At 51.9% G+C, this 27,124-nt stretch overlaps 1 protein-coding gene across 1 annotated transcript; it reads left to right on the forward strand.

Annotated features, from left to right (window-relative positions):
* Window positions 1-542: 542 nt before the first annotated feature.
* LOC119975847 (E3 ubiquitin-protein ligase TRIM39-like) lies at window positions 543-27,124 on the forward strand. Its single transcript, XM_038815728.1, has 4 exons — window positions 543-627; window positions 10,668-10,690; window positions 10,788-10,903; window positions 26,391-27,124. Exons 3-4 carry the CDS (start codon window positions 10,882-10,884, stop codon window positions 27,017-27,019), a joined length of 651 nt encoding a protein of 216 aa, XP_038671656.1. The 5' UTR covers window positions 543-627; window positions 10,668-10,690; window positions 10,788-10,881; the 3' UTR covers window positions 27,020-27,124.

Below are 27,124 nucleotides of genomic sequence, written 5' to 3' on the forward strand. Positions count from 1 at the left end.
ACTGAAGCTGTTTTGTGAAATTGACAAGAAATTGATCTGTGTGAATTGTGTAGTTTCACAGGAACACAGAGAACACCGCTTCATCCCGATTAAAGAAGCTGTTGAAATCTACAAGGTAAAAGGAAACAGATTTGATCCACTGATTATTTGATCACATTTTCAGGGTCTAACACTTTTATTTTCTGATTTTCTCTCCCAATCCCAGGATGGGGTGAAATCTTCCTTAGATTCTCTCACACAGAAGAAATCGACGGTTCTAGAAATGGAGCAGCAGCAGAAACAGAAGATTTCCCAAATTAGGGTAAAGTCTCCCTGTGCTGAGCTTCCAAATTTAATTCATTATTTTGTTGTTTTATGACAGAAACATATTATTTTTAATGTTTCTTCTTATAGAAACAGTCGGTCAGTCTGCAGAGCCACATCACATCCGAGTTCACTAAAATGCACCAGATTCTCACTGAGAAAGAGCAGCGTTTAATCCGAGATCTCAGGGAAGAAGAGGAAACAAATTCTAAAAACAATGGAGGAAAATCTTTGTGAAATTCAGGAGAATTTAAATCTATTCAGGAGAAACTCTCAAGGTTGGAGAAACAGTTGGAACAAAAAGACGGAGTGAGATTTCTGAAGGTGAGGGATTATATTTCAGTTTAGTTCAGTGAAAGTTCACAGTCACAACATGATCCACACGAGCCTCCTCCCATCCTACTTCATTTCCCTGTCAATATATCCTTCTGTTCCTTTCTCCCTCATGTGTTTATCCAGCTTCTCCTTAAATGTATCCCTGCCTTTCCCTGGGTGGGTGGAATTAAATGCTGTCCCCCCCAGGGTACATTTAGTCAGGGTGTGGGGTGAGTGGAAGGGGACATGGGGAATGACACTGTGTGGAGTTTCTGTTGTCTTTCCATCTCTACACAGATTAAGTCCGTGGTGGTAAGTCTTGTGGGACAGCCTTCCTGTAACCAATTCAGCCCCTTAACAGGGCAATTAATGTTCTCATCCTGCTGTCACTGGTATTCCCCCAGCAATGAGCAGGGGTCTCACAATACGGGAAGCCTGAAAATCAAACCCTGTTGGGATTACTGGTGGGATTCTGGGAGGGGGTGAGGGAGAGGTGGTGGGATTGAGGATGTAGCGGGAATGCCCTTGTTCAGTTGCACTGTGTACCTGATTGAGGGACTGTAAGAGATTCACGCTCCCGTTTCCTCTGACTGATGGTCTTGACTCGAGGATTTAATAAAAAAACATAGGGTGGCACAGTGGTTTGCACGGTGGTTAGCACTGTTGCTTCACAGCGCCAGGGTCCCAGGTTGGATTCCTGACTTGGGTCACCGTCTGTCCGGAGTCTGCACGTTCTCCCTGTGTCTGCGTGGGTTTCTTCGGTGTCCTCCGGTTACTTCCCACAAGTCCTGAAAGACGTGCTGTTAGGTGAATTGGACATTCTGAATTCTCCCTCAGTTTACCTGAAGGGGCGATGGAATGTGGCACCAAGCGGCTTTTCATAGTAACTTCATTGCGGTGTTAATGTAGGCCTACTTGTAACAATAAATATTATTTTAAAAAGTTATCTAGGGGGGATGGCAGGGAAGACAGTGCAATGTTCCTCCTGCAGAATGTTTGAGGTGAGGGACGCCGTCAGTGTCCCTGCTGATTTCACCTGTGGGAAGTGCAGCCATATCCAGCTCCTCAGAAACTGCATTAGGGAACTGGAGCTGGATCTGGATGAACTTCGGATCATTCGGGAGGCAGAGGTGGTCATAGATAGTAGCTTCAGGAATGTAGTTACTCCGAAGAATCAAGATATATAGGTGATGGTGAGAGGGGCTGGGAGGAAGCAGTCAGTGCAGGGATCCTCTGTGGTCGTTCCCCTCAGTAACAAGTATACCGTTTTGGATACTGTTGAGGGTCGGTGAACTTGGAGCGTGGATTGGTACTTGGGACTACGATGTTGTGGCCATTATGGAGACATGGTTAGAACAGGGACAGGAATGGTTGTTGGAAGTTCTGGGATATAGATGTTTCAGTAAGAGCAGGGAAGGTGGTAAAAGAGGTGGAGGAGTAGCATTGTTAATCAAGGATAGTTTAATGGCTGCAGAAAGGCAGTTCGAAGGGGATCTGCCTACTGAGGTAATATGGGCCGAAGTTAGAAATAGGAAAGGAGCGGTCACATTGTTAGGAGTTTTCTATAGGCCCCCAAATAGTAATAGGGATGTGGAGGAAGAAATTGCAAAACAGATTATGGATAGGTGTGGAGGTCTCAGGGTAGTTGTCATGGGTGACTTTAACTTTCCAAATATTGATTGGAACCTCTATAAGTCGAACAGTTATGATGGGGCAGTTTTTGTACAGTGTGTGCAGGAGGGTTTCCTGACACAATATGTGGATAGGCCGACAAGAGCGGGGGCCACATTGGATTTGGTACTGGGTAATGAACCAGGCCAAGTGTTAGATTTGTTTGTGGGAGAGCACTTTGGAGATAGTGACCACAATTTGGTGTCTTCCACTATTGCAATGGAGAGGGATAGGGCCATACGGCAGGGCAAGGTTTATAATTGGGGGAGGGGTAATTATGATGTGATTAGGCAAGAATTAGGGAGCATAAGATGGGAACAGAAACTGTCAGGGAAAGGCACAAATGAAAAGTGGAGCTTGTTCAAGGAACAAATACTGCGTTTCCTTGATAGGTGTGTCCCTGTCAGGCAGGGAGGAAATGGCCGTGTGAGGGAACCATGGTTCACAAAAGAGGTTGAATGTCTTGTCAAGAGGAAAAAGAAAGCGTATGTAAGGATGAGTGATGCACTATAAATTACGACGAGACGGGAGTAGAGAGTAATTGAGGCTTTATTACACAGAGATGTGTGGCCTCCTACAGCAGCTGGCGAAATGGCTGCTGTTCGGAGAGCACACACATTTATACTCCGCCTACTGGGCGGAGCCAGCAGGCAGGGATCTACCCCCGTACCTGTAGTACAGGGGCCTTACCGTAATACCAGTATATACAATATAATACAACAGTGGTGACTACCACAATGAGAAAACAAGGGTCAGTTGGGTCGGTTACAAGGTGGCAAGGAATGAGCTAAAAAAAAGGGCTAAGGAGAGCTAGGAGGGGGCATGAGAAGTCCTTGGCGGGTCGGATCAAGGAAAATCCCAAGGCTTTTTACTCTTATGTGAGAAATAAAAGAATGACCAGGCTGAGGTTAGGGCCGGTCAAGGACAGTAGTGGGAACTTGTGCATGGAGTCGGAAGAAATAGGAGAGGCATTCAATGAATACTTTTCTTCAGTGTTCACCAAGGAGAGGGGCCATGTTTTTGAGGATGAGAGTGTGATACAGGCGGGTAGGCTGGAGGAGGTAGACTGTCTGAGGAAGGATGTATTAGCAATTTTGAAAAACCTTAGGGTCGACAAGTCCCCTGGGCCAGATGGGATATATCCAAGGATTCTTTGGGAGGCAAGGGATGAGATTGCAGAGCCTTTGGCTTTGATCTTTGGGTCCTCACTGTCCACGGGATAATGCTAGAGGACTGGAGAGTGGCGAATGTTGTTCCTCTGTTCAAGAAAGGGAATAGGAATGACCCTGGTAATTATAGGCCGGTTAGTCTTACTTAGGTGGTCGATAAGTTAATGGAAAAGGTCCTGAAGGATAGGATTTATGACCATTTGGAAAGATGCAGCTTAATCCGGGATAGTCAACATGGATTCATGAAGGGTAAGTCTTGCCTCACAAATTTGATTGAACTCTTTGAGGAGGTAACTAAGTGTGTAGTTGAAGAAAGGGCAGTTGATGGCGTATACATGGATTTTAGTAAGGCGTTTGAACATAGAACATTACAGCACAGTACAGGCCCTTCGGCCCTCGATGTTGCGCCGTCCTGTGAAACCCCTCTAAAGTCCCTCTACACTATTCCCTTATAGTCCATATGCCTATCCAATGCGTTTGAATGCGTTTAGTGTTGGCGAGTCCACTACTGTTGCAGGCAGGGCATTCCACACCCTTACCTACCTCTGACATCTGTCCTATATCTATCTCTCCTCAATTTAAAGCTATGTCCCCTCGTGTTGGACATCACCATCCGAGGAAAAAGGCTCTCAATGTCCACCCTATCTAATCCTCTGATCATCTTGTATGCCTCAATTAAGTCACCTCTTAACCTTCTTCTCTCTAATGAAAACAGCCTCAAGTCCTTCAGCCTTTCCTAATAAGATCTTCCCTCCATACCAGGCAACATCCTTGTAAATCTCCTCTGTACCCTTTCCAATGCTTCCACATCCTTCCTATAATGTGGCAACCAGAACTGCACGCAATACTCCAAATGCGGCCGCACCAGAGTTTTGTACAACTGCAACATGAACTCATGGCCCCGAAACTCAATTCCTCTACCAATAAAAGCTAACACACCGTACGCCTCCTTAACAACCCTCTCAACCTGGGTGGCAACTTTCAGGGATCTATGGACATGGACACCGAGATCTCTCTGCTCGTCCACACTACCAAGAATCTTACCATTAGCCCAGTACTCTGTCTTCCTGTTATTCCTTCCAAAATGAATCACCTCACACTTTTCTGCATTAAACTCCATTTGCCACCTGTCAGCCAAGCTCCACCAACTTTAGTGTCATCTGCAAATTTACTCACCCATCCTTCTACGCCCTCCTCCAGTCATTTATAAAAATGACAAACAGCAACAGCCCCAAAACAGATCCTTGTGGTACACCACTAGTAACTGGACACCAATCAGAACATTTCCCATCAACCACCACCCTTTGACTTCTATCAGCTAGCCAATTTCTGATCCAAACTGCTAAATCACCCTGAATCCCATGCCTCTGTATATTCTGCAATAGCCTACCATGGGGAACCTTATCAAAAGCTTTACTGAAATCCATATACACCACATCAACTGCTTTACCCTCATCCACCTGTTTGGTCACTTTCTCGAAGAACTCAATGAGGTTTGTGAGGCACGACCTACCCTTCACAAAACCATGTTGACTATCTCTAATCAAATTATTCCTTTCTAGATGATTATACATCCTATCTCTTATAAACCTTTCCAAGACTTTTCCCACAACAGAAGTAAGGCTCACTGGTCTATAGTTACTGGGGTTATCTCTACTCCCTTTCTTGAATAAGGGGACAACATTTGCTATCCTCCAGTTTTCTGCACTATTCCTGTAGACAAAGATGACTTAAAGATCAAAGCCAAAGGCTCAGCAATCTCCTCCCTAGCTTCCCAGAGAATCCTAGGATAAAACACCATCCGGCCCAGGAGACTTATCTATTTTCACACTTTCCAGAATCGCTAACACCTCCTCCTTATGAACCTCAAGCCCTTCCAGTCTAGTAGTCTGTATCTCAGTATTCTCCTCGACAACTTTTTCTATTTCCTGTGTGAATACAGACGAAAAATACTCATTTAGCACCTCTCCTATCTCCTCGGACTCCACGCACAACTTCCCACTACTGTCCTTGACTGGCCCTACTCTTACCTTAGTCATTCTTTTATTCCTGACATATCTGCAGAAAGCTTTAGGGTTATCCTTGATCCTACCTGTCAAATACTTCTCATGTCCTTGCCTGGCTCTTCTTAGCTCTCTCTTTAGAGCCTTCCTAGCTAACTTGTAACTCTCAAGCGCCCTAACTGAACCATCACGTCTCATCTTTACATAAGCCTCCTTCTTCCACTTGACAAGTGTCTCAACTGCTTTAGTAACCCATGGTTCCCTCGCTCGACCACTTCCTCCCTGCCTAACAGGTACATACGTATCAAGGACACGCAGTAGCTGTTCCTTGAACATGCTCCACATTTGCATTGTGCCCCAGAACAACTACCCTGTTAATTTCGCTCCTTTGCAGAATCATCTTTGCAATCCTTTCCTCTACATCTCTGGAGCTTTTCGGAGGCCGATAGAAAAGCCCTAACAGGGTGACCTCACCTTTCCTGTTTCTTAACTCAGCCCATACTACCTCAGTATTCGAGTCCTCATCAAATGTCCTCTCAGCCACCGTAATACTGTCCTTGACTAACAATGCCACCCCTCCCCCTCTCTTACCACCTTCCCTGAGCTTACTGAAATATCTAAACCCCAGCACCTGCAACAACCATTCCTCGCCCTGCTCTATCCATGTCTCCGAAATGGCCACAACATCGAAGTCCCAGGTACTAACCCATGCCGCAAGCTCACCCACCTTATTCCGGATGCTCCTGGCATTGAAGTAGATGCACTTAAACCACCTTCCTTCCTGCCGGTACACTCCTGCAACTTTGAAACCTTACTCATGACCTCACTACTCTCAGCTTCTTGTGTACTGGAGCTACAATTCAGGTTCCCAATCCCCTGCTGAACTAGTTTAAACCCTCCCGAAGAGCATTAGCAAACCTCCCCCACCCCCAGGATATTAGTACCCCTCTGGTCCAGGTGTAGACCATCCGTTTGTAGAGGTCCCACCTACCCCAGAATGAGCCCCAATTGTCCAGGAATCTGAAAACTTCCTTCTGCACCATCCCGGCAGCCACATTTCAACTGCTCTCTCTCCCTATTCCTCGACTCTCTAGCACGTGGCACGGGTAACAACCCAGAGATAATGGGCGAAATTCTCCGACCCCACGCAGGGTCGGCGAATCGGCCGGGGCTGCCGAAAATCCCGCCCCCGCCGTGGCAGAAATTCTCCGCCACCCGGGAATTGGCGGTGGCGGGAATCGCGCCACATCGAGCGGCGAGCCCTCTGTGGCGATTCTCCAGCCCGCGATGGCCCGAAGTCCCGCCACTGGGAGGCCTCTCCCGCCGCCGAGGTTTGAACCACCTCTGGTGGCAGCGGGATCGGCGGCGCGAGCGGGCCCCCGGTGTCCTGGGGGGGCGCGGGGCGATCGGACCCCGGGGAGTGCCCCCACGGTGGCCAGGCCCGTGATCGGGGCCCACCGATCGGCGGGGCGGGCCAGTGCCGTGGGGCCACTCTTTCTCTTCCACCGCCACCACGGCCGACACCATGGCAGAGGCGGAAGAGAATCCCTCCAGCACGCATGCGCCGGTGGTGATGTCAGCAGCAGCTGCCAGTGACATCACCACCGGCACATGCGCGAGCCGGCGAAGGCCTTTTGGCCAGCCCGGGCGGCGGCCGTCAAAGGCCGTTGGTGCTGGTTTTGGCGCCAATCAGCGTGGTGCCAACCACTAGGCCCACGCCGGAGCAGTTGGCGCCACTCCGCTATGCTGGGACCCCCCGCCCCTCCGGGTAGGGGAGAATCCCACCCAATACCTTTGTCCTGGATCTGTTTCCACCCTAGTTCCCTGAATTCCTGCCTTGCATCCCTATCCCTTTTCCTACCTATGTCGTTGGTACCTATGTGGACCACGACTTGGGGCTGCTCCCCCTCCCCCTCAAAGATCCCGAAAACACGATCCGAGACATCGCGGACCCTGGCACCTGGAAGGCAACACACCAACCGGGAGTCTCTCTCGTTCCCTCAGAATCTCCTATTTATCCCCCTAACTATGGAGTCTCCAATGCTAATGTTCTTCTCCTCTACCCCCTTCCCTTCTGAGCAACAGGGACAGACTCTGTGCCAGAGACCCGTACCCCATGGCTGACCCCTGGTAAGTCCACCCCCCCCACAGTATCCAAAGCGGTATACCTGTTACTAAGGGGAACGACCACAGGGGATCCCTGTACTGACTGCTTCCCCCAGCCCCTCTCACCGTCACCCATCTATCTTTATTCTTTGACGTAACTACCTCCCCGAAGCTTCTTTCTATGACCACCTCTGCCTCCCGAATGATCCGAAGTTCATCCAGCTCCAGCTCCAGTTCCCTAACACGGTTTTTGAGGAGCTGGAGATGGGTGCACTTCCCACAGATGAAATCAGCAGGGACACTGACGGCGTCCCTCACCTCAAACATTCTGCAGAAAATCCGGAGGCCGCTCCTGCTGAAAGTTAAGCAAATTTAAAGGCACTCACTCACCTTCACGACAGGCCCCTGCTCCTGCTGAAAATCCGGAGACCGCTCCCGCTTCCCAACGACCGCGGTTGTTGGTTTTTTTTTTGGTTAGAGGAGGGGGTAGGGGGGAAGCACTGAGGAAGTGTTCCAAGTGTTTGATAAGGTTCCCCATGGTTGGCTTATGAAGAAAGTAAGGAGGTGTGGGATAGAGGGAAATTTGGCCAATTGGATAAGTAACTGGCTATCAGATAGAAGACAGAGGATGGTGGTGGATGGAAAATTTTCAGACTGGAGACCAGTTACCAGCGGTGTACCACAGGGATCAGTGCTGGGTCCTCTGCTATTTGTGATTTTTATCAATGACTTGGAGGAGGGGGCTGAAGGGTGGGTCAGTAAATTTGCTGATGACACCAAGATTGGTGGAGTAGTGGATGAGGTGGAGGGCTGTTGTAGGCTGCAAAGAGACATTGATCGGATGCAGAGCTGGGCCGAAAAATGGCAGATGGAGTTTAACCCTGATAAGTGCGAGGTGATTAGACAAGATTGAGAAAGGGGTGGGTTAGCCAAGTATAGGGACTGCTTTAGCACAGGGCTAAAGAGCTGGCTTTGAAAGCAGGCCAAGGCAGGCCAGTAGCATGGTTCAATTCCCGTACCAGCCTCCCCGAACAGGCGCCGGAATGTGGCGACTAGGGGCTTTTCACAGTAACTTCATTTGAAGCCTACTTGTGACAATCAGCGATTTTCATTTCATTTCATTTTCATTTTGGTCGAATAAATTTGAATGCGGATTACAGGGTCAAAGGCAGGGTTCTGAGGAATGTGGAGGATCAGAGAGATCTTGGGGTTCATGTCCACAGATCTCTGCAGGTTGTCACTCAAGTGGATAGAGCCGTGAAGAAGGCCTATAGCGTGTTAGCGTTTATTAACAGGGGGCTTGAGTTTAAGAGCCGTGAGGTTACACTGCAACTGTACATGACCCTGGTGAGACCACATTTGGAGTATTGTGTGCAGTTCTGGTCACCTCACTATAGGAAGGATATGGAAGCATTGGAAAGGGTGCAAAGGAGATTTACCAGGATAGAACATAGAACAGTACAGCACAGAACAGGCCCTTCGGCCCTCGATGTTGTGCCGAGCCATGATCACCCTACTCAAACCCACGTATCCACCCTATACCCGTAACACAACAACCCCCCCCTTAACCTTACTTTTTAGGACACTACGGGCAATTTAGCATGGCCAATCCACCTAACCCGCACATCTTTGGACTGTGGGAGGAAACCGGAGCACCCGGAGGAAACCCACGCACACACGGGGAGGACGTGCAGACTCCGCACAGACAGTGACCCAGCCGGGATTCGAACCTGGGACCCTGGAGCTGTGAAGCATTTATGCTAACCACCATGCTACCGTGCTGCCTGGTTTGCAGGATAGGTCTTGTGAGGAAAGGTTGAGGGAGCTCGGGCTTTTCTCTTTGGTGCGGAGGAGGATGAGAGGCGACTTAATAGAGGTTTATAAGATGATGAGGAGGATAGATAGAAGTGGACGTTCAGAGACTATTTCCTCGGGTGGATGTAGCTGTTACAAGGGGGCATAACTATAAGATTCAGGGTGGGAGATATAGGAGGGATGTCCGAGGTAGGTTCTTTACTCAGAGAGTGGTTAGGGTGTGGAATGGACTACCTGCTGTGATCGTGGAGTCGGACATTTTGGGAACTTTCAAGCGGTTATTGGATAGGCACATGGAGCATTCCAGAATGACAGGGAGTGGGAGCTGGCGAGGCTGATTACGGGGGAGCAGTTTTTGGCAGGTCGGGTCTGCAGGCAGCCGGCGCCGTGTTGCCCAGCGTGGCTGCTGCAGGCCGCTGCCGTGCACATACGCGGCCACGGACTCAGCCATTCCCCAGCCCGATCCGCAGGTAAAGCTGGGGGCTTCACCCTGCGCGGCTGTGAGCCCCCCCACCGGGCAGAGGATCGGTGCGGTGGTGGCGCCGACTTTCTGGTCATAAGACCAGGTGGATCCTGCAGAGATAGCCGCAGGATCGGAGAATCCAGCCCCCTATGTCCGGACACCATGCTCACTGCTGTGACAGACTGGAGTAAATTCCACCCCGTGTGATAGTGAGTTCCACATTCTCATCACTCTCCGGGAAAGAAGTTTCTCCTGAACTCCCCATTGGATGTATTTGTAACTATAGTATGTTGGGGCTGGTTTAGCTCACTGGGCTAAATCGCTGGCTTTTAAAGCAGACCAAGCAGGCCAGCAGCACGGTTCAATTCCCGTACCAGCCTCCCGGAATGTGGTGACTAGGGGCTTTTCATCGGAACTTCATTGAAGCCTACTCGTGACAATAAGCGATATTCATTTTTCATTTCATTTCATTTTTCATTTCTGTCCCTTTTTCTGGATTCTCTACAAGTGGAAACATCTTCACTGAATCTCTCAAACCCGACCCCTTTCATCATTTGAAAGATCTCTATCAGCTCTTCTCTTTTCTACAGTAAAGTTGATCAATCTTTGCTGTTAGTTGAAGCCTCTCAGTTGCTGTCAATCTTTTTGATACTTTCTCCTGTGCTTCAATATCCTTTGTGGAACATCCTCTTTCTATTCCATGTCTGCAGCAATGGGAATTGACAATTCTCAGCAGCTTGTAACAATGAGAGGGTCATTTCTGCTTTCTGGATATAGACAGTCCGTCTCTGTCAACTCAGATTTGTGTTTTGTTTATTTCAGGAGGAAGGATCTGGGAAGAGGAGGTAGGACATGAACTTTACTGAAACTCAGGGCAAGTTGGTAAAATTACTCAGCAAAGTGTTTATGGTCAATTTATAATCAACTCTTTAATATTTACAGGATTAGCGATGAGGGTAAAAAGCTGTCACTAGCAGATGGTGTCCTGTCCATCGGAAAATTCAACAGCCCTTTACCGTTCCCAGTGTGGAGAGAAATGCTGGATGTCATTAACCCTGGTAAAACTCAGATAAGTTCCTCTGTCCTGATTTATTTATTTAAAAAAAAAATATTAATGTATTTGAAAACTTTTATAATAATAACATCAACAATAACATCAACATGGTATAATAAACATTTACCTCCCCCCATCCCAATCTTCACACACCCCAACCATAAAACCACAATCCGACCCTCTCTTCCGCCTCCTGCTTGGAATTCTGCATCTGCTGACATTTTAATTTTCCCCGAGAAAGTCGACGAACGGCTGCCACCTCCGGGTGAACCTGACCATTGACCCTCTAAAGGCGAGCTTTATTTTCTCGAGACTGAGAAACCCAGCCATGTCACTAACCCAGGTCTCTATACTCGGGGGCTTCGAGTCCCTCCACATTAACAAAATCCATCTCCGGGCTACCAGGGAGGCAAAGGCCAAGACGTCGGCCTCTTTCGCCCCCTGAACTACTGTCTCTTCCGACACTCCAAAGATCGCTACCTCCGGACTCGGCACCACCCATGTTTTTAGTACCGTGGACATTGCCTTAGCGAAACCCTGCCAAAACCCTCTAAGCTTCGGGCATGCCCAAAACATGTGGACATGATTGGCTGGGCTTCCCGCGCACCTCGCACACTTATCCTCTACCCCGAAAAACGTACTCATCCTAGCCACTGTCATGTGTGCCCGGTGGACTACCTTGAACTGTATCAGGCTGAGCCTGGCACATGATGAGGAGGTATTAACCCTGCTTAGGGCATCTGCCCATAGACTCGCCTCTATCTCTCCTCCTAGCTCGTCCTCCTACTTGCCCTTAAGCTCCTCCACCGGAGTTTCCTCCGCCTCCGAAAGCTCCTGGTAAATATCTGAGACATTCCCCTCTCCCACCCAGGTACTGGAAACTACTCTATCCTGTATCCCCCATGGCGGCAGCAGCGGAAAGGCCGGCACCTGTTTTCTCAGGAAGTCTCACACCTGCAAATACCTAAACCCATTCCCTGCTGGCAATTCAAATTTATCCTCCAAGGCTTTCAAGCTGGGAAAGCTCCCATCTATAAATAGATTCCCCATCCTTCTAATTCCTGCCCTTTGCCACCTCCGGAACCCACCACCCAGCCTACCCGGAACAAACCGATGATTATTATAAATCGGGGTCCAAACCGATGCTCCCTCCACTCTCTTATATCTCCTCCATTGCCCCCAGATTCTCAGAGCCGCCACCATCACCGGACTTGTGGAGTATCGGGCCGGCCAGAACGGAAGAGGTGCCGTTATCAGTGCTCCCAAACTGGTATCTTTACATGACGCCGCCTCCATCCACTCCCATGCCGACCCCTCCCTGAGGAGCACCGTCATTTTCACGGTCTGCACCCTCCCCGCCAGTGATAGCGGGAGCATGTCCCATCTCTTACAGTCCCCTTCCATTTGATCTACCAACCGGGATAGGTTTAACTTGTGCAGTGCCTCCCATTCCCGGGCCCCCAGGATTCCCAGATACCGAAAGCTCCTCCCTACCATTCTAAGCAGCAGCTCTCCCAGTCTCTTCTCCTGTCCTCTTGCCTGGATCACGAACATCTCGCTTTTCACCATGTTCAATTTATACCCCGAAAAATTGTCAAATTCCCCCAGGATTCGCATCACTTCCCCCATCCCCTCCAACGGGTCTGAAATATACATGAGCAGGTCATCTGAGTAAAGCGAGACCTGGAGCAACCGCACCCAGTCAATAAAGCCCTCACCGAACCCAAACTTTCCCAGCGCCTCCCACAGGTAATTCAACTCCAGCCGATCAAAAGCCTTCTCCCCATCCATCGCTACCACCACCTCCACCTCCTCTCCTTCCGAGGGCATCACAATAACATTCAGAAGCCTTCGAGCATTGGCCTTGAGTTGCCTGCCCTTTACAAATCCCGTCTGGTCTTCCCTTATCACCCCCGGGACACAGTCCTCTATCCTTGTGGCCAGTATCTTAGCCAGCAGTTTGGCATCCACATTCAGTAGAGAAATTGGCCTGTATGACCCGCATTGCTCCAGATCCTCCTCCCGTTTCAGGATCAATGAAATCGAGGCCTGCGACATTGTTGGGGGGAGGACTCCCTTCTCTCTTGCTTCATTTAATGTCCTCTCCGGCAGTGGGCTCAATATCTCTGAAAACTTCTTAGAAAATTCCACCGAGTAGGCATCAGGCCCCGGGGCCTTGCCCGACTGCATGCCCTCCAGCCCCTTGATTATTCCTCAATCTCAATTGGGGCTCCCGAGCCCCTCCACCAGATCCTCATCTCTCCTCGTAAACCTCAACTGATCAAAAAACTGCCTCATCCCCTCCACCCCAGCCAGGGGTTCTGGCTCATATAATTTACTCTAGAAGTCCTTTAACACCTCGCTTACCCCTGCTAGGTCCAGGACAGTATTCCTGCCTCTACTCTTTACTTTACCTATCTCCCTGGCCGCCTCCCTTTTCCTGAGCTGGTGCGCTAACATTCTGCTTGCCTTTTCCTCGTACTCATAAATCGCCCCCTTGCCTTCCTCAACTGTTCCACCGCTTTCCCTGTGGTCAACAGCCCAAACTCCGCCTGTAACCTCCGCCGCTCCCTCAGTAGCCCCGTGTCCGGGGCCTCCGAGTATCTCCTGTCCACCTGGAGTATCTCCTCCACTAACCTGTCCTTCTCAGCCTGGTCCCCCTTTTCTCTGTGGGCCCGTATTTAGATTAATTCCCCTCTGACCACTGCCTTCAAAGCTTCCCAAACCGTGGCTGCAGAGACCTCCCCTGTATCATTTGTTTCCAGGTAGTTCTGGATGGACTTGTTAACCCGCCCACAGATCGCTTCATCCGCTAGCAACCCCACATCCAGCCTCCACAGTGGGCATTGCCCTCTCTCCACACTAATCTGTAGATCCACCCAATGAGGGCAGCACGGTGGCGCAGTGGTAGCACTGCAGTCTCACGGCGCCGAGGTCCCAGGTTCGATCCCAGCTCTGGGTCACTGTCCGTGTGGAGTTTGCACATTCTCCCCGTGTTTGCGTGGGTTTCGCCCCCATAACCCAAAGATGTGCAAGGTAGGTGGATGGAACACGCAAAATTGCCCTTAATTGGGAAAAATGAATTGGATACTCTAAATTTATTTTTTAAAAAGATCCACCCAATGCGGGGCTTGATCCGACACTGCGATTGCCGAGTACTCAGTATCCACCACCTCCGGTATTAGCGCCCTGCCCTGAACAAAAAAGTCGATGCGAGAGCATACATTGTGGACATGTGAGAAAAAGGAAAACTCCTTCACCCTGGGCCGTGCAAACCTCCATGGGTCTACTCCCACCATCTGCTCCATAAACCCCTTCAATTCCTTTGCCGGCCTCCTCCCTCTCCTGGATTTTGACCGCTCCAATTCCGGATCAATGACTGTGTTAAAGTCTCCTCCCATGATCAAGTTATGTGACTCTAAGTCTGGGACCTTACAAAACACCCACCTCATCAATTCCACATCGTCCCAATTCGGAGCATATATGTTCACAAGTACCACCCACACCCCCTCCAACTTCCCACTCACCATTATGTACCTACCCCGCCTTGTCTGACACGATTCTCTCAGCCTCGAATGCCACTCGTTTGTTGATCAAGATCGCTACCCCCCTGGTCTTTGAGTCCAGCCCTGAGTGGAAATGAAATGAATGAAAATCGCTTATTGTCACAAGTAAGCTCCAAATGAAGTTACTGTTAAAAGCCCCTCGTCGCCACATTCCGGCGCCTGTTCAGGGAGGCTGGTACGGGAATTGAACTGTGCTGCTGGCCTGCTTTCGTCTGCTTTAAAAGCCAACTCTTTAGCCCTGTGCTAAAGCAGCCCCTATACTTGGCTTACCCACCCCTTTCTCAATCTTGTCTGAACAAAGAACAAAGAAAAGCACAGCACAGGAACAGCACAGGAACAGGCCATTCGGCCCTCCAAGCCTGTGCTGACCATGCTGCCCGTTTAAACTAAAATCTTCTACACTTCCTGGGTCCGTATCCCTCTATTCCCATCCAATTCATGTATTTGTCAAGATGCCCCTTAAATGTCACTATCGTCCCTGTTTCCACCACCTCCTCCGGCAGCGAGTTCCAGGCACCCACTACCCTCCATGTAAAAAACTTGCCTCGTACATCTCCTCTAAACCTTGCCCCTCGCACCGTAAACCTATGCCCCCAAGTAATTGACCCCTCTACCCCGGGAAAATGCCTCTGACTATCCACTCTGTCTATGCCCCTCATAATTTTGTAGACCTCAGATCAGGTTGCCCCTCAAACTCTGTCGTTCCAGTGAGAACAAACCGAGTTTATTCAACCTCTCCTCATAGCTAATGCCCTCCATACCAGGCAACATCCTGGTAAATCTCTTCTTCACCCTCTCTAAAGCCTCCACATACTTCCGGTACTGTGGCGACCAGAATTGACATGATACTCCAAGTGTGGCCTAAATAAGGTTCGATACAGCTGCAACATGACTTGCCAATTTTTATACTCAATGCCCACGGCCAATGAAGGCAAGCATGCCGTATGCCTTCTTGACTACCTTCTCCACCTGTGTTGCCTCTTTCAGTGACCTGTGGACCTCTACACCTAGATCTCTCTGACTTTCAATAGTCTTGAGGGTTCTACCATTCACTGGATATAGCCAAACTGCATTGGACCTTCCAAAATCCATTACCTCACATTTGCCCGGATTAAACTCCATCTGCCATCGCTCCGCCTAAGTCTCCACACGACCTAAATCATCTAGTCTGTAACCTTTAGGTGTGTCTCTTGTAGCATTGCCATGTCCGCCTTCAGCCCCCTCAAACATGCGAGCCCTCTTGACCGGCCCATTCAGCCCTCTGACATTCCATGTAGTCAGCCTGGTCGGGGGGCTTACCGCCCCTCCCCCTCCCCCTGCTGACTAGCCATCACTCTTTTTAGGCCAGCCTCTAGATCGCGCCCTCCGCTTCCTCGAGCCCCCCCGTCCTCGGGCATTCGCCTTTCCCAACCTCCCATTTGTCCCTTAGCAACAGTTTCTCCCAGTCAGCAAAGCAGCTCCACCCACCTCCCTCCCCCCCTCGCAACAACACTAGCAACCCAACCCCCCAAGTCCAGCTCCAGCTTAACACCTGCTCACCCCCCACTGTGCTTCCGAGAGTGAGCTGACCCATGCTGACTTGATAGCACCGCCCCTGGCACCAAGCAGTCTGTCTCCCCATTGTTCTCTCCCCTCTCCCCCCACTTGGACAAACATATTAAAAGCATCACATTCCCCAGGAAACAAACATCAGAAAAAACAGTGAAGGAACGGCCACTTTAGAAACAAAAACCCAAAAAACAGAACCAACCCCAGAGACCACCCCCCTCTAACCAGCTCCCTGCAAGACAAAGTTACCTTTAGCCATCCAAACAGCCCCTTGTTACACACAGCACTACTGATACTGATACAGCCCAGCACAACAAATCACCACCACAGTAATCTCCAAGGCTTCAGTGTTCTTTAATTCACCTCCAGCCTCTTTTCTTTAATAAAAGTCCATACTTTGTCTGGTGTTTCAAAGTAGAATTCCCGTTCCTCATGTGTGACCCACAGACGGGCTGGGTACAGCATCCCAAACTTCACCCCCTTCTTAAAGACGGCCGTTTTTGCCCGATTAAATCCAGCTTGCCTCTTGGCCAAATCCGCGCCCAGGCCCTGATAAACGCACAGCTCACAATTCTCCCACTTGCTGCTCCGTTCCTTCTTGGCCCACCGCAGAACGTGTTCCTTGTCCAGGAATTGGTGAAAGCGTACCACCATCGCCCTCGGCGGCTCGTTCGCTCGGGGCTTCTTCGCGAGGGCTCTGTGAGCTCTGTCCACTTCCAGGGGCCGAGGGAACGCCTCAGCCCCAATCAACTTCTCCAACATGTCCGTCACATAATCCCTCGCATCCGATCCCTCACTGCCTTCAGGGAGGCCGACAATTCTAAGATTCTGCCTCCTGGACCTGTTCTCCAGGTCCTCCAGCTTCTCCTGCATTCTTCTCTGGCGGTCGTTCATCATCCCCACCTTGGTCTCCAGCACGGTTATGTATTCCTCGTGCTCGGACACCTTTTTCTCCACCTCCTGGATCGCTGTCCCGTGGGTCCTGATTCTGCACGACTTGATCAATCGGAGCTTTAATCGGGCCCAGCGTGTTCTCCTTCAGCTTGGTGAAGCAATCTTCAAAAAACTCCACCAGCTGCTTCTCCGCCATGTTTTCCCGCGTTGCTGGCTCTGCTCGCGTCTTCCTTATAGGACTTTGTCTTCTCACACGGCCACTTCTGGTCCAATTCTCCGTACACCGGAGGGGGATTTCTCCTGTCTCACTCTTCACTGATTTATCCAATAATATCCAGAAGAAACAGGGGAAAAGGTCCAAACGTCCGTCACAGGCGGGAGCTGTCAAATGTGCGACCTACTCCTCCATGGTCGCCACCGGAAGTCCCTCTGTCCTGATTTATATCTTATATTTGAATCATTATCCATATAAATATCACAGACACCGGGCGGGATTCTCCGGTCCACCAGCTCCCTTTTCCTGGGCGGCGGCCCTCACCGGCAGCGGGATTCTCCGTCTCTGCCACCTGCCAATGGGATTGCCCATTGTGGCCACCCCACACCGCCGGGAAACCCGCTGCCGGCGCAACGGAGAATCCGTCGGCAGAGAGAATGTTTAAGGGCTTTGTTGTAAAGAAATGTGGATAAAAATGGTCCTGATTGGAATTAAAGTCTGATTCATGCAACTAATCCACTTTCTAAAAATCATTCTCAGCTTGGTCAGCTGAAACTGTCAGCTCCCTAAACATCACCAATACAGGAACTCTCAGATGCAGCTCTGTCTCCAGAACCCATCGATACTTTACAAACTTCAGCAAGTGGAAACTCCGCCATTCCCAGCTGAACCTTTCCTCCTCTACAATCCTCATCCTCCTGATACATCTCCACCTTGTGGACCAGACTCATGTCCATGGCCAAGGTTAGGACAGGAAGCCTGGGAATGAGGCTTTGTCTGCCTGTTGAGGGAGGAGGAGTGGTGAGGGGGATGGAGTCAGCTGGTCTTCACTGTGGACCTGGGGAACAAGCCCTGGATTGCAATCCATTTCCTGAAAGTGTCAGCAAAGCCCATTTTCTCAATTGTCTTGAGGAAACATTGCACTCACTCTGGATGAATATCTTTTATACATCCAGGGAGAGGATTAAGGTAGAGGTTTGTCTGTGGAGAATCAGGTTGGCCGTGCCACCTGGGCACCTTGGCAATGCCAGGCTGGTAGTGGTAGGGTGCCTGGGTGGCACCAGCAGTGTCAGGGTACTGATGTGTTATGTACTCTGGGATAACACAGGCTGCAACTGGATGCAGCTTTCACCAAAAGATACTCCAGACCCTGAAGTGAGTTCAATCTGATTAATTGAACCAGTAGCACAGTTAGCACAGTTCTCTATGAGTTTGACTCTCTGCCAACCTAAATGTGGTTACTCTGTCTGACTGAACCAGACTAGCTCTTAGCCACGTGCTGAAGGTGTGATACTGTACATACACCCTGACTCACTCTGTAGATGTTCATCAGTGGAAAGAGGCGGAGTGTGAGTGCCTCGTGCCTTTTACAGTGAGATACCACCCCTCAGTGTCCTGCCTGCTCATTGGTCATGTCCTGTTCTCTGTGTTCATTAGCTGCCTGTCTGTATATCATTATCTGCATACTGCATATCGCGACATCTCCCCTTTTTTTATGGCATATGGGAACATACTTACATGTGGTGGCATATATTAACATCTTTACAAGCGGTGGCATATGTGAACGTATTTACATGTGAAGACAGCTGTCTAATGTGAGAAAACAGAACAGAGCAAACAAAACAAATGTTCACAAGTCCAGTCTCTGGGGCTTGCGTCTGATCCTTGTCGACCACCGGAGAGGTGGTGGTGGGGACGACGGGGCCTTGACAGGCGGGATAGAAGCCTGACTGCTGGCCTCGTAGTTCGAGGTATCAGGAGGTGGAAAAACAACAGACGGAAATGGAGAAGAAAGCGGTTACGGGCAGGCAACTTTGCACAGTGCCCGTCTGTTTCATCTCACAACAGAACCATCAGCCATACGTACAACATACGAGCGGGGCGCTGCCTGTCGAATAACGACAGCTGGAGCTGACCAGCCACCATCCGGTATCTTGATCCTGACAGTGTCTGCCGGGGATAACACGGGCAAATCAGTGGCATGAGCATCATAGCCCTGCTTTTGCTGGTTTCGGAGCTGCTGCACCTTCTGCAGCACCGGGAGGTGAGCCAGGTTGGGCAAGTGTATGGCTGGAAGTGTCGTCCGCAGGTCCCTGTTCATTGGGAGTTGAGCCGGCGACATGCCCTGTACGCAAGCAGCGCAAGGTAGATATCAGAAGCAGAATCCGCGGCCTTGCAGATGAGCTGTTTCACAATGTGCACCCCATTTTCACCTTCCCATTGGACTGTGGATAGTGTGGGCTGGAAGTTACATGTTTGAAATGGTATGACTTGGCAACATAGACCACTCGTGGCTGCTGGAGCACGGGCCATTGTCACTCATGACAGTGTGGGATACCATGCCGGGAAAACGTCTCCTTACAGGCCTTGATGATGGTCCGAGATGTGAGGTCTGAGAGCTTCACGACTTCAGGGTAGTTCGAGAAATAGTCAATAATCAAAACGTAGTCACGACCATTCGCACAAAAGAGGTCGATGCCAACCTTGGACCACAGGGAGGTCTAGATTTCATGCTGCTGGAGCGTCTCCTTGCTCTGTGCTGGCTGGAAGTGTTGACAGTTCGCACAGTTGAGGACCATGTCCAAGATGTCCTGGCTAATACCGGGCCAGTAGACAGCCTGTCCGGCTCTGCATCTGCACTTCTCGACACCCAGGTGTCCCTCATGGATTTGGCAGAGCACCAAGCTCTGGAGACTGAGTGGAATGACAATCCGGTCCAGTTTGAGGATGATACCATCAATCACCATCAGGTCATCCTTTACATTGTAAAATTGAGGACACTGCCCTTTCTGCCAGCCATTGGCGAGGTGGTGCATGACACGCTGCAAGAGGGGGTCTTTGGCTGTCTCCTCACGGATACGAACCACCTTCTCATCAGACGCCGGGAGGGTGCTAGCACAAAGCTGGACCTGTGATTCAATCTGCCGGATGATTTCCAGCGGTTCACTAGGCAATGTGAGGGAGCGGGACAATGTATCAGCGATGATGAGCTCCTTGCCAAGTCGTACCTTCTGAGTTTAAGGAGGGTGCGTTGCAACCGAGGCGTCATGTCGTTCAGGTCCTTGTGGATAATGTGGACCAGAGGCCTATGATCCGTCTCGACAGTGAATGTCTGCAGGCCGTAGACATAGTCGTGAAACTTGAGATTGCCAGTGAGAAGACCCAGGCATTCCTTCTCTATTTGCACATACCTTGTTTTGGTGGGCGTCATGGCCCTCGATGCACAGGCTACTGGTGCCCAGGATGAAGGGTCATCGCGTTGAAGCAGCACCGTACCGATGCCATCCTGGCTCATACCTGTCGAGATCTTCGTCTCCCTGTCTGGGTCGAAAAATGGCAAAACGGGTGCAGTGGTGAGCTTGGCTTTCAGCTCCAACCACTCTGCCTGATGGGCTGCCTTCCACTCAAAGGCAGTGGACTTTTTCACCAGGTTTCGTAGGGCCATGGTGTGTGAGGCCATGTTTGGGATGAACTTGCCCAGAAAATTGACCATGCCCAGGAAGCGCAACACCACCTTCTTGTCTTCAGGGACCTTCATGGCTTTGATGGCCTTGACCTTGTCTGTGTCCGGGCGCACGCCCTGCTGAGAGATCTGGTCACCTCGGAACTTGAGTGTCGACATGTCAAAGCAACATTTGGCCCTGTTCAGCTTCAGGCCATTGGCATGGACACGGCGGAATACCTGCTGGAGACGGGAAACATACTCTTCAGGGGTCGTGGACCATATGATGATGTCGTCCACGTACACACGAACCCCTTCAATACCCTCCACCATCTGCTCCATGATGCGATGGAAGATCTCTGATGCCGAGACAATGCCAAACGGCATGCGGTTATAGCAGTGTCTGCCAAAAGGTGTGTTGAAGGTGCAGAGCCTCCTGCTGGACTCATCCAGCTGGATTTGCCAAAATTCATGTGACGCATCTAACTTGGTGAAAGAACGTGCGTGTGCCATCTGACTGGTGAGTTACTCCCGCTTTGGGATGGGGTAGTGTTCACGCATTATATTCTTATTGAGGTCCTTCAGTCTGTATATCATTATCTGCATGTCTGCATATCGTGACAGGTACCCTGCCCAGTGGGCGTGCCCCTGGGGGCCTCTGATCCCCTGGGAGACCCCCCACGATGCCGTTCTGCCTGGTACCTGTTTGTGGAAATCAGTACCGAACGGCGCCCGCCCGAGGTCTCCGAGGGGAAGGGAGATTGATCCCACACCTCGGGAAACTGAGGAATCTGCATATTAAAGTGAGACCAGCTGCCTCGCTTTAATATGTCAATTTCTGCAAAGTGACCCCGCCCACAATGGGCTGGATTCACATCACAACGTCTCGAGAGATCACGTTAGATGTCACGGGGCGTTGTGAGCCGGGTAGATCCCGAGAGCGGGGTCTCCTGGCTTTTATCGTCCACGCTGAGCCGCGGTGAGCTGCTTTTCGGGCGCAGCGTGGCCATTGGATCGCGCCCTGAGTGTTGTCGTGGGGACTGAATTACGGCTCTTCCCGTTCCCTTGGGGGCGCTATTCAGGAAGCGAGTCAGGACATGCAAATGAGCCAGTGCTCTTCCCACGGGAATTAGAGCAATTCCCATTCCCGCTGGTGTCTGATTCGCTGGGGCCTGAATTAGCGCTGGAGAGCCTGACAAGCTGGAGCTGTTTATAAACGCTCCGCTCCCCAAACACTCCCATTCCAGCCAAGAAGGTGGCTCCACGGAGACCTGCCCCCAGACTTTCTGAGTCCGTGGCCAATCGCATGCTGGACGTGGTGGAGCAGAGGCAGGACACCCTCTTCCCCAGGGTGGGCAGGAGACCCAAGCCCACCATCGTCAACAGGGCCTGGGAGGAGGTGGCAGAGATGGTCAGTGCTGCCAACCTCACCAGGAGGACTGGGGCCCAGGGCCGAAAAACGATGAACGATCTCCTGAGGGCAGCTCGGGTGAGTCACCACCTCTGTGTCCCTGGCATCACTCCTGTCCCTCACTCCTCACAACCCACCTGCCTGCATCTCCCTCACACCCCACCCTGCACCAAACCCCAACACCTGTATTGTCCTCTTTGGCCTGGTGCCTGGCACACACATGCCACCAGCTACAGACCTCCCGTAGAACTCACCTCCATGCGTCTCACCATGTCCTTTATGTGTTCCCGAGGACAAGGTGACCCACAATCACCGGGAGCGGCAGAAAACCGGCGGGGGCATCCCAGACCTGAGAGTGCAAACCCCCGGGGAACAGAAGGCGATGGAGCTCGCGGGCGAGGCAGAGGAAAGGGCCGTCTCAGAAACAGAGGTCGGCATGTGGTAACCAAGTGAGAGCCCAATGCAAAGCTGATGTCCCAACAGCAACTGAGTGACCCCCTCTCCCACAGACCTCTCCTTCCCAAGATCTCACCGTGTCTCTTGTCTTTTGTCTTGCGGGATCACCATCAGATGAGTCCGGGCCGTCCGGGATAGCTGACCCCCAGCCACATCCCCAGAACTCCCCGGAGCACCAGTCCGGGGAAGACACCGACTCCTCGTCACTGCTGTCACCTGCACCCTCCACCATCGCAGAGACTATCACCTCGGGGGGCATTTTAGTGAAGAGGCTTCTGGGTCACCTTCTGGTGCTCACTTCACACAGGCTGCAGCACATCAGGTGGAGGCAGGGACTCCCGAGGGAGCGGGCGGTTGGAGGGCTGCCCGATCCCAGGAAGCAGCTGTAGCCCGGACAGGTATCGAGCTTCTGGGATGTATGGTGGGGGCAGGGCCCCAGGACACTTGAACCTGGGGTCACCCTCAGTGAGAGGTGGCAGGAAACGGGGCCAGAAGTGTGAGGCCGCCGTGTATGTCAGCTTATCCAGTGAGTGAGCCGTTACCACTCACTATCTCCCGAAACCCCCTCCCCACAAGCTATATGGGCCTGTGAGATGGATTGGCCGGCACACATGCAGGGATGACCCGGGCGGACAGTGGAATGTGATCCTAAAGGCAGGAGTCAGACTGTGTCAAACGATGAGGAGATCCAGAGCTCATCTCCCAGCGAGTCGTCATCATCCTCCGTCCCATGGACAAGACCCGCTGATACTGCCAACCCAGCGCCAACACCCTGTGGGGATACTGGTAGGGCCCTCGGAGGGATGGAGGGGGAGCTGGGGTAGTGGGATGGAGTGAACGGAGGAGAGACTGGGAAGGTGGAGTGAAGGGAGGAGGGACGGGGAAGGTGGAGTGAAGGGAGGAGGGACGGGGAAGGTGGAGTGAAGGGAGGGGGACGGCGAAGGTGGAGTGAAGGGAGGAGGGACGGGGAAGGTGGAGTGAAGGGAGGAGGGACGGGGAAGGTGGAGTGAAGGGAGGAGTGACAGGGAAGGTGGAGTGAAGGGAGGAGGGACGGGGAAGGTGGAGTGAAGGGAGGAGGGACGGGGAAGGTGCAGTGAAGGGAGGAGGGACGGGGAAGGTGTCAGCGGCTATGGGGAAGGGGGCATCACATGGAAGTGGGTGGGTTGGTATGGGAGGTGGGACAGGGCTCAATGACGCTACAGGTCCTGCATGGGCCTCGTTATAACGGGTCCCTGCGTCGGTCTGGGGCCTCTGGACTGGTGTCATTAACCATGACCTCAGCGGTTAACCCTCGTCGCCAAAGAGCCAACCCCTCACCTGAGGGAGCACCTCGAAGGTGCCGGGAACTGACGAGTGCGCCAGGATGTAAGCGTCGTGCCCGTTGCCTGGGTATCGGGGGCAGACGTGTGTGATGTACAGCTGGTGGTCACACACCAACTGCACATTCAGGGAGTGGAAACCCTTCCTATTGATGAAGGGCCCCCCTGATGATCCAGTACTTGTAGGGGGACATGCGTACCATCGATCACCCCCTGGACCTGGGGCATGCCAGCGATGGAGGGAAATCCTGCTGCCCGGGCATCCTGGTGTGCCTGGTCCAGACTGAAGGTTATATAGTCCGCTGCCCGGGTGCATAGGGCATCCGTCACCGCGCGGATGTACCTGTGAGCCGATGTCTGCGAGATCCCAGACAGGTCCCCGCTCGGCCCCTGGAAAGTCCCAGAGACAGAGAGGTTCAGGGCGACCGTCACCGTGACGACCACCGGGAGCGGGTGACCTCCTCCAAACCCCAGCGGTGCCAGCTGCACCACTGCCTGGCACAGGTGGCACCTGGTCTCACTGGTTAGCCGATGTCTTCGGCGGCACAGGCGGTCCGGCAGCTCCTCGAAGGACAGGCGCCGATGGTAAACACGTGCCCTGATGCGGCGCCTCCTTCACACCTCCTCCTCGGCCTGTTGAACGGACGGCCCTCGAGCCTCACCGGCTGGGCCCTGCTCATCTGGGGCCGGCTCCTCTTGTGCAGGGTCCTCCCTGAGCAGGCCCTGTGCCTCCAGCCTCCGTGTGTCCGTAACGGCAGCTGTGGCCAGGTAGATAGCGAGCATTCCTGGCTGGACTCCAAAATTCATTCACCGCAAAGCGGAATAGAGAAGACATGTTTTTTTAAAAAAATATTTTTTAAAAAATAAATTTAGCGTACCCAATCATTTTTCCAATTAAGGGGCAATTTAGCATGGCCAATCCACCTAGCTTGCACGTTTTTGAGTTGTGGGGGCGAAACCCACGCAGACACGGGGAGAATGTGCAAACTCCACACGGACAGTGATCCAGAGCCGGGATCGAACCTGGGACCTCAGCGCCGCGAGGCGGTTGTGCTAACCACTAGACCACCGTGCTGCCCCAGAGAAGACATGTTAGCACGATGAGTATTCCTGAACCCATCCCGATCCAACAGGTTACACGGTGACCCTGAGTTGTACTTCAGCTCCACCCTCCACATGTCCCCACAAACCCCACCCCCACCCCTCAGCCGCTCCGCCCGATATGTTGCCGTCCGCACTGCACCCCTGTCCCCATCAGTGAGGGGCACCGGGCCTGTGATGTGGGGAGGCTCTATCCTCACCGACCATCCCTGTCGACAGGGGTACCGGTGGGTGACGAAACCCGTGTCAGCGACAGGCTCTCTGGCCCGTGTCCTGTTTCCTCCAGTGGGGTTTGCTGTTACTCCCCCCGGCCCAGGCAGCCCCCCCCCCCAGGAAGTCCGACAATTATTGAGGCTTTTTGAGAGTTTATTACCCTCTCTCTGCCCCTCAGCAGCCATGGAGCCCAGTCCCCGTTTGGAAATATTTGCACTAATTCACACCCACGTGACTTCTGCCTGAGAGGGCGGAGCATCGTGGAAGGGCGGAGCATACTGTGTCCAATCCGCTGATTAGATTTAAATCTATGTAAATGAGGTTTTACATGGGCCCGCTGCAGGGCAGAAACTTTGATTTCACCGCCAGGGAGGGACTGGAGCCTGGCGTCGGAATCAGTGCCGGGCACAAACCTCGATTTGTGCATTACGCCCAATTCTCCGCCCGATCGCACTTCCGGTGTCGTGAAGCGGAGAATCCGCCATATTTGTTTCGCCGGAGCAGAACGGAAATAACTCGGTGTTGAGATCTTCTTCTAAATTTGAGAAGAGATTGGTTTATTTTGATGATCTCTCTCACACACACACAAACACATCAGGTCGGCTTATTTTGATGTTGAGGAACAGGAAATCAAATCAAAAATGGTGAAATCTTCCCCTGATCCCCAGTGAGTCTCTCCCCCCGATCCCCAGTGAGTCTCTCCCCCGATCCCCAGTGAGTCTCTCCCCCCGATCCCCAGTGAGTCTCCCCCTGATCCCCAGTGAGTCTCTCCCCCGATCCCGTGAGTCTCTCCCCGATCCCCAGTGAGTTTCTCCCCGATCCCCAGTGAGTCTCTCCCCCAATCCCCAGTGTGTCCCCCCGATCCCCAGTGAGACCCCCCGATCCCCAGTGAGTCTCTCCCCCGATCCCCAGTGAGTCTCTCCCCCCGATCCCCTGTGAGTCTCCCCCAGATCCCCAGTGAGTCTCTCCTCAATCCCCAGTGAGTCCCCACCCCCCGATCCCCAGTGAGTCTCTCCCCCGATCCCGTGAGTCTCCCCCAATCCCCAGTGAGTATCCCCCGATCCCCAGTGAGTCTCTCCCCGATCCCGTGAGTCTCCCCCAATCGCCAGTGACTTTCCCCGCGATCCCCAGTGAGTCTTTCCCCCGATCCCCAGTGAGTCTCCCCCCGATCCCCAGTGAGTCTCCCTCCGATCCCCTGTGAGTCTCCCCCCCGATCCCCAGTGAGTCTCCCCCCTATTCTCAGTGAGTCTCTCCCCCCCCCCAGATCCCCAGTGAGCCTCCCCCCCGGATCCCCAGTGAGTCTCTAATTTTCTGTTTTTTCTCCCAGTCTCTGTGACCCTGGATGTGGAAACGGCAAATCCCTGGCTCGAGGTGTCTGAGGATCTGAAGAGTTTGAGACGGACCGGGACCCAGAGGAGTCTCCCTGACACCAGGAAGAGGTTTACACACTGGCCCTGTGTGCTGGGATCAGCGGGATTCACATCGGGGATACATTACTGGGAGGTGGAGGTGACGGGGAATCGGGGCTGGAGTCTGGGAGTAGCCGCAGAGTCTGTGGAGAGGAAGGGCTGGGTCAGTCTGACCCCTGAGACTGGATTCTGGACCATTGAGTGGGATGATGATCAGTTTTATATCAACTCCTCTCCTGAATCCCGTCTCCCTGTCGGTCAGATCCCCGGGAAGGTGGGAGTTTATCTCAGTTATGAGTCTGGGACAGTTTCATTTTACAACGTGGACACCAAGTCCCATCTCCACACCTTCACTGGGAATAAATTCACTGAGAAACTTTATCCTTTCTTCAGGACTTTGGATGAAAACCAGTTTCTGAGAATCTGCTCCGGTTCTGATCCTGATCGGGAAAGGGGTGGGGCCTGGGGTGGTGACATCATCACTGACATCACAAGGTCAGGGGTCGGGGGTCAGAAATCACTCTTGACAACAGGTTGTACTAAATGAGTCATTTAATTTCCAAATTATAAAATCTCAATCAGACTGTAAATAAGAACAACACAAATAGAAATGTCAGAGAATTAAAATAAAAACGAAATTAAATATCCTGAA

The sequence above is a fragment of the Scyliorhinus canicula genome, chromosome 13 (assembly GCF_902713615.1).
Source record: "Scyliorhinus canicula chromosome 13, sScyCan1.1, whole genome shotgun sequence".
In the NCBI taxonomy this organism is placed as follows: domain Eukaryota; kingdom Metazoa; phylum Chordata; class Chondrichthyes; order Carcharhiniformes; family Scyliorhinidae; genus Scyliorhinus; species Scyliorhinus canicula.

What these genes read in the sequence shown, in the direction of transcription:
- LOC119975847 (XM_038815728.1), top strand. Translation starts at nt 10,882, where the DNA reads ATGCTGGATGTCATTAACCCTG. An exon ending in GCTGGATGTCATTAACCCTG is followed by an intron (nt 10,904 to 26,390) that starts GTAAAACTCAGA and finishes TTTTTCTCCCAG; the next exon opens with TCTCTGTGACCCTGGATGTG.